General features: G+C 40.4%; 1 protein-coding gene and 1 pseudogene across 4 annotated transcripts; one reads left to right on the forward strand and one right to left on the reverse strand.

Annotated features, from left to right (window-relative positions):
- The first annotated feature begins 700 nt into the window (after positions 1–700).
- On the forward strand, positions 701–8,681 carry LOC122008326. Of its 4 annotated transcripts, none has more exons than XM_042564036.1 (5): positions 701–1,125; positions 1,261–1,635; positions 1,762–2,466; positions 3,631–4,752; positions 5,456–8,681. In XM_042564036.1, the coding sequence occupies exons 2-5, from the start codon at positions 1,461–1,463 to the stop codon at positions 8,407–8,409; spliced, it is 4,956 nt and encodes a 1,651-aa protein (XP_042419970.1). In that variant the 5' UTR covers positions 701–1,125; positions 1,261–1,460; the 3' UTR covers positions 8,410–8,681. The 4 variants fall into 4 exon arrangements, with proteins under 4 accessions (XP_042419970.1, XP_042419969.1, XP_042419968.1 ...); XM_042564035.1 differs by having other exon boundaries at positions 708–1,125; positions 1,257–1,635; positions 5,453–8,681; XM_042564034.1 differs by having other exon boundaries at positions 708–1,125; positions 5,453–8,681.
- An 858-nt stretch (positions 8,682–9,539) lies between these two features.
- On the reverse strand, positions 9,540–11,110 carry LOC122008328 (annotated as a pseudogene).
- Positions 11,111–11,847: the final 737 nt, after the last annotated feature.

Consider the following 11,847-nt stretch of genomic DNA (forward strand, 5'->3'; position numbering starts at 1 on the left):
ACTTTCCTTCTCATTCAGACTAAATAAATAAATATTAAATAGAAAAATAATAAAATGATAATAATAAGTAGAGAAAAATTGATGAAGCTGTCAGAATAAATTAGAAAATATTCATTTAAAAGTCTAGTATTTCCTCACTGCACACCTCATCCGAAAAAAAAAATAATCCTCATCCGAAAAAAGAAATAATAAAATCCTGTAAATATATCGCAGTGGGGATCCAACATAATTTGGCGCCTTAATAAATAGAGAAAGAGAAAGTGTTCTGGAGAAGATTTTCTGCCTCATCGTTCGCACGTGCGCCGCACGCACGGCCCGCGTGGCGGTTGACCAGCCGCGCCTCATCTCGTAACCCTAGCGATCTTTTTGCCCAAACACCCTTCTTTTTGTGTAGTGAAGAAATCAGTCCTCAAAAAGTAGAGTCTGTGTCACGATGCGGCAGTTACGGAAAGACGTGGCCACGGGTACAGTTGATGGAAATAAGATAACCGGAGGGGGTGTTCTGAAAACATGAAACTGTGGAATCAGTCCATTATTTTTTTTTGTTTTAGCCGAATGGGGCCTTATCATTCATCGAATTGACAAATATACCCTTCACCTGTAAAAGGTTAGGATTTATTTTAAAATAATAACAATTGAATTTTAAAAAGGATTGAAAGCATACTGTTTCAATTCAATTTTGATGTCAAAAATAATAAAATTAAATCAAAACAACTAATATACAATTTAATATTAGTAAATAATTAGATTTAGGGTTTTTATTGGATTTGAATTAAATTGATTACTATAAATGTGGTTTCAAATCTTATAGATTTAGATTTATAAATAAAAGGGGAATCATGGAAAGAGATGGGGGAGAGGCAAAGATGAAATTAAATTAAATAGAGAGGGCTCCCTAAAATGTGGCGCAAATATTTTTTGCGGACGTGAAGAGGAATTAGAAACGGGTTAACGGCGCCTGCGGAGCAGCATTGAAGTCCAGGCTGTGGCGCTATCCTTTCATCGGCTCACGTTTCCTTCTCTTTCCTCCGCTTCATCCTCGCCTCGTATCGCGCCGCAGCTGCACGTTTACCCGCCGAGAACGGGGAGACTGCCGGAGAAGACCGTCGGAAGGCGGAGGTGCAGGTAGTCCCTTTTGCTTTCTGCCTCGGAGATCACAAAAGACTCGCCCTTTTGATTTCTTTCGGCGTCTGGAAGGAATAGGTGTCGGTGCTTACTTTTTTGTTTTGTTTTGTTTTGTTCTTTTCTAATCGGAGACAGGAGAAGAATCCTTAGGAAAAGGAGTGTTATTGGTGGTGGATTTGGTTTCCTTCCTGGATCCGCCCTTCGGTGGAGACTCCACGGATTGGCTGAATCTGAGGAAGGATTTTGGATTGCAGACAGCTTCCTAGGGTTTGCGGCGTTATTTATATCTCCTGTGGTGTTTTGGAAATCGATGCTCTTTGGAGTTGGGGAAATTGATGCCTCCCGAGCCGTTGCCATGGGAGAGGAAGGAGTACGGCTTCAAGGACCACCGGAAGCACGAGCGCGGTGATTCTCTTGGCGGTGGCGGATCCTCGTTTGCTACGAGGTGGAGGGAACCCTACCACGGGTCCCGTGACTTTTCTCGTGGCTCCCCCCGCCGATCCCTCTCTGGTAGGTGTCTCAAGCTCTTTTCCTCTCAGATCTGAGACGCCTTAGTCATATCTTGCGCCTTTTTTTGTCGATCTCCATTGTGCCTCCCTCTTTTCCGTTCCAATTTGTGGATGTTTTGTTTTACAGGTCATTACCGGCAGGGCGGAAGTTTCCACCAGGTTTACCCGGAAGATTTCATTGGTCACGGGCCCACACCATCTCGCTCTGACAGAATTTGGTCGGAAGATGATGGCTTTAGGCCGTCTTCTGCTAGATACTTTAGCGGCTACCGCAGCAGTAGCAGCAGCAGCAGCAGTGTTGGATGCAACAGGGAGAACCGAGGATCATTTCGGCGACCCCCATATTGGGATGTTAGTGACTTCCCCAGACAGCAACACCATCAGGAAACCCATGCGCCCTCTCAGAGGCCAGTCAGCGCTCCGATTTCTTCAACATCTCAGACCTCTCCCTTAAAAAAGAATGATAAAATTGATTGTATCGAGGATGACTTGAGCACAGTTCACAAATTTAATCATCAGGACAATTCTCTAGGTACAATAGCCTGGAAGAAATGGAACCGTCCAACCTCAACTAAGACAGGAAGATCTGAAACGGAGAATGCTGGAACTGAGGTAGCCTTACCACTTGAGAAGGAAACTCCTACCCGGTCTCCAGTAGCTTCTCTTGCTTCGAATGAAAGTGCACCGAAGAAGCCAAGACTTGGATGGGGCCAAGGGCTTGCTAAGTATGAGAAGCAGAAGGTAGTAGGATCTACAGAACCTTCAGTACGAGGTATTTCTCAATGCTTGTCACCCTCGACTCCATCTTCTGCAACTTGCAGCTCATCACCAGGTGAGTTGACACCCTCTTGATGGTTTTTTTCTTCTTGGAATACCATGAACCTTTCCTTTTATTCCTGGCCCAGCTTAGATGTGTAGCACATCGTTAATGGAATAAGTCCTTCAGCTATATTCAGTTTATCTGAAACGGATTAGTACCTACCTAACCTGTGGCTGCCCTAGGCTTTGATCATATTAATTTATCTTATTGATATGGCGATTGGTATATGAGCTACAAGTGTTATTTAGTAGTCCATCAAGTATATGAGGCTGATTACCAGATACAGATATGACGATTGGTATGTGGCCATTTGCTTTGATTCTTTAATATCTGAGAGGTCGACATTTCTAGTAACTATTCAATTCACAACTAATTTCATTTCATCCTTTCTTCATTGTTGTGATAGTAACTATTCAATTCACAACTAATTTCATTTCATCCTTTCTTCATTGTTGTGACTCAAACGTAGTTGTATATAGAACTCTTTTCATATTGACACATGTTGTGGCCCTAGAAGGTTCACTCCTTACATTTTGCCTGTAACCATATCTTTGCAAAAATTGATTCATTAATGTGATCAGCCTCACTTAGTTAGCCTGAGTTGATAATAGTGAACCCAAACATCTGCATGCTCCTTTTTGATTGGTGGAGGGTTATGTCAAAACATTGCTTAAGTGTGTGGTGTCTTAACTGCATATATATCCCATCTGCGTTGACTTATTCTTTCCAATTTGAGATCCCTTCACTATGCCTTGATATGCCATTTATCAATCTGGTTGTCACATGACCTTCACCAATAGAGGCCTCCACTTCTGACGGTAAGACTAATTGTGTCAGCAACTTTGACATTCTATGTCAGTACATGTAGATGTAGTTCTTCAAACATTGGTTTAACAACACATTTTGTTAATTCTAGTTCTTTACATTTTCCATCAGTTATTTTGTATTAGGAATCATACGACACCAAATTTACTATAACTGTTCCAAAATCTTCAATGTGCTTGTTAGATATGTATATTCTCTGTAAATCATGATTATTCTTGATCGTCATGTTCAGTTTGAAATTTGAAGATCTCTAATGACTTAAGCTTAAATAAGAATGTTCATATGCTTAAAACTCGACTTATCTTTGTTTCACTTAGTTGTTTGTATGGTTTGGTCTTGGTATTACAACAGGCACTGAAGATAAACTTTGCAGCAGGGTTGGTAATAATGATAACGATGATTTGCACGTGTCATCATTTCCTTCTTTCTATGAGGAAATCCTCGCTAGTTTGGATAATCTGGAAGTTAATCCTATCAGTTCATTGGATTCCCTTCTAGTTGATCTATTTCAATCAGAGGATGCATTTGGTGGCGATCCCAATTTAATGAGGCATTCTGCTACAAACAAATTGTCAAAATTGAAGTCGCATGTTTCAAATGCATTTGAAAAAATTGAGAATAAAATTGATTTACTAGAAAAGGAGCTCAAGGCAATTACTTGTGATACTAAAGCTAATGCTTATCAAGGTTCCTTGAAATCAGAAGATGATTCTGCTTCTCTGCTAAGTAGAAGGTCATTGGATGATTTATCAAATGAATCCAAGGATTTGAAGGATCAGCAGGTGAAATGCATAGAAGAGTCCTTGTTTGATGACCATGAGCACAGGCCTTCCAGTAGACTTGATGAACATAATACTGTGGTTAAAGAAACAGTATTGTCTACTTTAGAAAAGGAACTCCCTGTTTGTGGCATGGAGAAAATGGTCTCAACTCTGTCGTCAAATGAAGTGGAAACTTGGAAAGCTAGTATATTATCAGAGATGGAAAATTCACAAGGAGGGGGAAAGCCAATGGTTCCATCTGAAGCTGAGAGTCTTAGTTTTATGAATAACAGTGTTTTAATAAGCTGTGGTGGTATGACACAAAGAAAGACAGAATCTAATTTAGTAAATTCAATTGTGGATTCGAACAGGAATATATCAAAATTTTCCTGGGAGGTGTTTAATACAACATTCTCTAATGATCTGCCGGGCTCAGATGTTTGGGGATTTGTTAATTTTACTTCATGTCGCAAGCATGAGTTGAACGTCAAAGAGAAGCTTGCTGTTGCAAAGCGTCAACTAAAATTCAGAGAGAGAGTTCTTACTCTTAAATTTAGAGCATTACATCACTTGTGGAGGGAGGACCTGCACTTACTTTCAATAAAAAAGCTTCGCACTAAGTCAAGCAAGCGGACTGAACTTAGCAACCGGTCTTTCCTAAATGGCTCCCAAAAGCAACGTTCTTCAATCCGATCACAGTCTGCTTTGCCTGGTTAGTTTTAAATTTATTATTTCTTTTTATTTTTTGTTTGTATAATTTACCTTGCAAGATTTTTATCTATCCCCATCACTTTAGTCATCTGGTTACTAAACCTTTGTAGTGGAACAGCTCTGTACTTTAACTTGTTCCTGTTTGCCCAACTTTCATGAGCCCACTTGGTTCTTTTTCTAGTAGTTCCTGAAGATTTAGTATGCTAAAGAGTTGTTTTATTAAAATGAACTTTTATTAAAAAAAAATCAAAGAAATTCTTTATCACTCTGTATCTTACAGCTCATAGATTATTGTCTTTTGCTTCTTTTTTATATTCTCACTTAGCATTTGTAGTTGCCAATATTTTATTTCAAATGTTTCTGTTTTACCATCAGCAGCTTGTGACATATATATTGTTACAGTTAGCAGCTTATATCCTCTCAACATATTTCAATTCTAGATTTGGTATTTCAGAAATAGTCAGTCTGCTGCTTTGTCCTTCTTGTCAAAGTAGTTCGAATAAGTGAAAATTCCTTGTCAAATATCTTTTGGCTATGAAATGCATTTTTAAGTAAGCTGGCATTTTCTCTCTTACATGCCATTTGCCATTCTATTTCATTTCATTTTCTTTTTAGCATTTTTGTTCCTAAAATTTTCTTACAAACATTTATCTGTGCTATTTTCTAATTGTTTTCATCTGATAATTTCATTACAATCGCAGCAGGTAACATAACCCTTGTTCCTACAACAGAAATAATGAACTTTACAAGCAAATTTCTATTGGATTCACAAATCAAGATTTGTAGAAATAATTTGAAGATGCCGGCAATGCTATTAAATGAGAAGTATCAAAGGTACAGTAAGTTTGTTACCCACAATGGATTAATAGAAGATCCTGTGACTTCTGAGCAAGAAAGGGGAATGATAAACCCATGGTCTCATGTTGAGAAAGAAGTTTTCAAGGAGATGCTTGCTAGGTATGGTAAAGATTTTACTAAGATATCTTCCTTTCTGGATCATAAAACGACAGCAGACTGCATTGAATTTTATTACAAAAGCCACAAGTCAGAGAGTTTCAAAGACGTGAAGAAATCTTTAGATCTCAGAAAGCAACAGCAATCCTTACCAGCCAATACATACCTTGTAGCATCAGGAAAGAACTGGAATAATAAAACAAGTGTTGCATCTCTTGATTTGAACTGGAATAATAAAACAAGTGTTGCATCTCTTGATTTGTTGGGTGCTGCATCTGTTATGGCTTTACACAATCAAGACACTGCAAGGATCGAAAAGTATGCTGGAGGTAGTAAGAATTTAGATGAGGCAAATGAGCACACATCTGCTCAAGAAAGAGTAGCTGCTGATGTATTAGCAGGCATTTGTGGCTTGGTGTCTCCTGAGTCTGCCAGCCCATATGGTACCAGTTCTATTGATCCTGCTAAGAATATGAAGGATGAGGAGAGCTTGGATGAGGAGGATACCTGTTCAGATGAGGGCTGTGGAGAATTGGACTCGGCTGATTGGACAGATGAGGAGAAAGCGATGTTTATCCAAGCTCTGAGCATGTACAGCAAGGATTTTACAAGCATCTCAAGTTACATGAAGACAAGATCCCGGGAACAGTGCAAGATCTTCTTCAGTAAGGCTCGAAAGTGCCTTTCTCTTGATACAATTCATCAAGGTTGTGCCAATGGGATTACACCAGTAAGTCTAACAAATGGAGGAAGAAGTGATACAGACGATGCTTGCATTGCAGAGATGAACTCTGCAATCTGTAGTACTCAATCCTGTTCCAAAATTGACGAGGATGTCTCCCAGCCTTTAGTTGGAACCAATTATGAAGGGATTGACCATTCTGCAAGCACTGATTTCCATGTCAAAAATGACTTTGAGGTGAATGATTATTCTGCAAGCACTGATTTCCAGGTCAAAACTGAAAGATCAAATGAGCAGGCTGACAATGTATCAGTTAGACCTAGTCTGGCGGATTATAGGGATGAAGTAGTTAGGCAGGTGTCTATTGTTCATGATGTCAAGCAGGCAGGCAGCAGGGACGACCTTCAATCTGATGTACCTCTAAAGGAAAACATCATTACTTCATCAGCAATTGAAGCTGTGAAGCTTCATGAGGCTGCAGATTCTGCTGATAGCGAAGCAAAAATTGAGGGAGTTAATAATGTTGTTTCTCTGGCTGAGCGGATTGTTTCAATTAGAAAAAGTGAACAAGTTGAAGAATGCCTAGAAGGAGAGTCAAATCGGCAAACTGCTAGTTTGGTTACTGATGCAGGTATTGCTGGATGTTTTCCTTCTGGAAATATGGAAAAGGAAGTAGATATAAAACCATCACTTGATCGGGAGATTGAGTTGTCAAACAAAAAATTGATAAATGCCAATTTCACAACCAATGGCGATGACCCTCTTTGGTCTATGAAAGATTCAGTTCAAAGTGTGCCTTCAATAGTCTCAGCACCTAAGGCCAATGGTTATCACCATCTGACCTCTGATTCCAACTCTCAGGGGCAAGTACAAGTTGATGCACACCCATCTGCTACAGAGAAACCCCGGTCCACATTGAAGCAGGAAAATGGACATTCTTTGCTAGTGAATTCATTTATGTCAGATCCAGCTAATATATGTTTTGGTGGCGCTCCTAGCTTCTTGTATGAGACTACTTTAAACTTTGAGGAACACGGGAATAACAGGCATCAAAATTCGATAAAACGAGATCTGAGCCAACAGTATATGCTCAGAAATTTGCCTCTCAGCCAAGTCAATCAGAGTATGCATATTCTCAGAGGCTATCCACTGCAATCATTAAAACAAGAAGCCAATGCGGAAACAAACATTCATGCAAGCAAGAAACCGAGTCAGCTTCAGGTGGAAACCATGAAAACTGGAGCCTTCCAATTGAATCATTTGTTTTCATCTGATAAACACTGGGACAAAAGCAATGTTTCTACTCCGCATTCGGTGTCAGCTCCATTACATTCTGCAAGAAGCGAAAATCAATCAGATGCTGAGTTTAGAACATGTTCCAAGAATGCTGGTGCCAAGGTAGAGGAACACAAACCTGGAGATGTGAAGCTGTTTGGAAAAATTCTTAGCGTGACATCTTCTTCACAGAAATCTGATTCTTCCTTCCTTGAAAGTGATAAAAAACCCTCATTGCCTAAGATGGATAGTACTTTAAAAATGAATCCTCACGATAATGTTAAAAGTGCTAGTCAATTAGTCTCAAATGCTAGTGCATGCCGAGTAAACTTGGAGACAACTTACGGTTTCTGGGATGGCAAGAGAATACAGACTGGTTTTTCTTCATTGCCGGATACTGCTGCAATGTTTTTAAAGTATCAAGGCAGCCCAACTATCATATCGCATTATCCAGCCAAAGATGGTATCCCAGGCTGTAATGGCATCGTGCCGGAACATCAGCAATCCCATGTGCAGCAAATGTCTTCTAATGTGATGCAAATAGAGAACATTCCGGAGCTGCAGAAGAGGACTAGAACTGAGACGATCCCAGGGTTTCAGCAGCAAGTTAGGGTAATGCCTCTGGGCACAAACATGCTGGGGGGAGGAATGTTGGTTGGCAGTGGAGTGGTGTCGGATCCAGTTTCTGCTCTGAAGATGCATTTTGCTGCAAGGGCAAACCTATATGGCAGCGATCCCGAACTGTAGCAAGGAGATACAGGAACCAGATAGTAGGAAGGCTTGATTGAGTAGGAAGGGTGGTAGAACAGGATGGTTATGTAGGACGGATCTTTACTCAATCGCGTTGCCTATTTGTATCATATTTACTCTTTGTAACTTGTATCACATTAAACAGGGAAGTTGGATTCCCATTCCTGACTGACCATAATGACATGGGCTCTGCTTTCCTCCATTCTTTGCTCACCTGAGAGCCCAGGATTTTGTATGTTCTTCATCACGTATACAAAATCAGGTTGCCACATGAATGAGCAGGAAAAGAAATTGATCACTTTAGCCTTGTGGGATTGTGTGCATCAGGGGAAAAGTTCAAATTGGTTTGAAAAAAACTTCTTAAATGTTCTTATGATTTGTAGTTGATGGATTCAATCAGGTGCATGTTTCTTTCCTCTTTTTTTTTTGGTTATAAGCTACTTGTCCTAAATATTGTGTTTATTACTCAGTTTTTTGATAGTTTACTATATCAAATTCTACTTATTTGTAAATAATTCCAAGATTAAGAGGTGATAGTATTTTTTGAATGTAGACAGTTATGATGCTTAGGGTTTAGGGCTTCAGGATGTCCGTTTCATTTGAAATTCGAATTCTAATTGGTTTTATTGTTCTTGAGTCCTTTACTACTGCACTAGTCTAATTGTTCTTTTGAGTCCTTTAGTACTGCACTAAACTTGAGAGGGCGTTTTTTTGTTTGGGATGTACTACAGCTTGCTATGTGCTTGAAAGATTAGCACGCTCGAATAGTATGGGCAGTAAACGAATTGAATTCGATGTGTGTTTTGGGAGGCATACAAATTCAGATTAGATTATTCAACCCAACAGTTGCACTATATTATGATAGTTACAGTAGAGAAACAAATGACTATCCAACATTTTTCTGAACCCAGAAAGAACAAACTTGTGAATATAATCGCAACGTTAACTTAACAAACCAACACCACATTTTTCTGAAACCAGAAAGAACAAACTTGTGAATATAATCGAAACTTTAACTTAACAAACCAAAACCTATCAACGAGAGAGTTGATGGTATGGACAAAAGACTAGTACAATGAGGCATACAATACACACTTCAAGAATGAACCATTGAGAGAGCACACACTTCACTTCTTCTTGGTGCCACCCTTGGTGATCTTAGCACTTGTTGGATCCTTCTTCTCGGCACTTTTGATGACACCGACAGCCAGAGTCTGTCGCATGCCCCTTACCGCGAAACGGCCAAGAGGAGGATACTCGGCGAAGGTCTCAACAACCATGGGCTTTGAAGGAACCATCTTCGCTAAGCCTGCATCACCATTCTTTATGAATTTTGGTTCTTTCTCAAGTTCCTTGCCAGACCGCCTGTCGATCTTGGTGAGTATCTCGGCAAACTTAACGGCAATGTGAGAGGTGTGGCAGTCAAGTACAGGGGTATATCCATTTGCGATTTGTCCAGGATGGTTCATGATAATAACTTGAGAAGTGAAACTGACTGTTTCCTTTGCAGGATCATCTTTGGAGTTAGAGGCAACATAACCGCGCTTGAGGTCCTTGACAGCTACATTCTTGACATTGAAATCTACGTTGTCACCAGAGTGGGCCTCTTGCAGAGTCTCATGGTGCATCTCGACAGACTTAATCTCAGTAGTCAGTCCAGTTGGACCAAAAGTGACAACCATACCAGGCTTGAGCACACCAGTTTCGACATGACCAACCGGAACAGTGCCAATGCCTCCAATCTTGTATACGTCCTGAAGAGGAAGGCGAAGGGGCTTGTCTGAAGGTCTCTTTGGTTCCTGGATCAAGTCAAGTGCCTCAAGGAGGGTTGGACCCTTGTACCAGGCCAGGTTGGAGGACTTGTCACTCATGTTATCACCCTCAAAACCAGATATCGGAACAAAGGGAATCTTCTCTGGATTATAACCAACCTTCCTTAAGTAAGAAGAAACTTCCTTAGACAATTTCGTCATACCGGGCTTTGGAGTACTTTGGGGTTGTTGCATCCATCTGCATGTTGGATGGAAGACTTAAATCAGCTCGATAATATCTTTGAAGGATAGAACTCGGAGATCGAACAAGAGGATAGAATTCAAGCGTGTAACATAGAAGTACTTGAAGTTGGTCCTTGGTTGGATATATTCACCTTCTTGCAGCAGCAAATCATCTGCCTCACACCGACAGTGAAAGCCAGCAATGCATGTTTGCGAGTCTGGCCATCCTTTGAGATACCAGCTTCAAAGCCGCCGGCGGTTGAGTCGATGATGATGAGAACGGCTCAGTCAGCCTGAGAGGTTCCGGTGATCATATTTTTGATGAAGTCCCGTGCAGTAGTACTTGGTGGTCTCAAACTTCCAAAGGGCTATGTCAATAGTAATTCCTCTCCCGTGTTCAGCCTTGAGCTTGTCGAGAACCCAGGCATACTTAAATGACCGTTTGTTTATCTCCGCGGCCTCCTTTTCGAACTTCTCAATAACACGCCTGTCAATGCCACCCAATTTGTAGATGAGATGGACAGTGGTGGTCGATTTGCCTGAGTCGACATGGCCAATAACCACAATATTGATATGAATCTTCTCTTTCCCCATTTTGTCACTGAATGCTGGAAAATGAAGGTTTAATGGCTCTCATGATAAATGTCAAAGATCATCATCCAAGTAATGGACTACCATAGTGAATTCCATAACTATCAAGAGCAAACAAGCACACAATCCTTTGGAATTTGTAGAAGGTAAGAAAAAAAAACTAACAGAAAAAAGATTTTATCTGAATATGAGCAAGATTTTTCTACTCTAACTTTGGAGCGAGATGGAATCCATAGCTATGAGCAAGATTTTTCTAGGTTAAAACATTAATCAGTGAAATATAATCCTACAAGGGATTTGCCTATGCATCTTTATAAAACTTCATTCAAGCAAATCATCAGGCACCTCTCAATGGAACGATTTTATGAAGCACTGTGTTCTTTCATAAGCCAATATGCTTCTCGTTCGTATTCCCATCCTTAGGCCCTCATCTACTCCAATCAATTAAAACTAGATTAAACGAACCCTAATCTACATGAAATCAAACAAATCATAGCGAGTACATTGCATCAGAAGATTTATAAGAAAGCTACCGGATTTCAAATCAAGAAAAACAAAGGATGAAAACAAAAGCTCGAGATCGGACCCCAATGCACCGGGCCCAAATCTCTTGGTCTCCCAAAAATCATGTATCAGGGGATGGATCATTTATAATTACGATCGTATCATGATCGCGATCCTATCGCAATTAGTTGTGATCTCTTCTTGGATTCACCGTCTCTCAAGTTATAATTTGGGTCAGGACGAATGGTCGAAGTCCACCCGGAGGTCGTCCCCCACCCGGCCCCAAGCTGTCTAACCACTTGCCCACGATCGGCTACTTCTGGGCGGCTTTCGACCATCCGTCCTG

The sequence above is a fragment of the Zingiber officinale genome, chromosome 8A, assembly GCF_018446385.1.
Source record: "Zingiber officinale cultivar Zhangliang chromosome 8A, Zo_v1.1, whole genome shotgun sequence".
Lineage (NCBI taxonomy): Eukaryota > Viridiplantae > Streptophyta > Magnoliopsida > Zingiberales > Zingiberaceae > Zingiber > Zingiber officinale.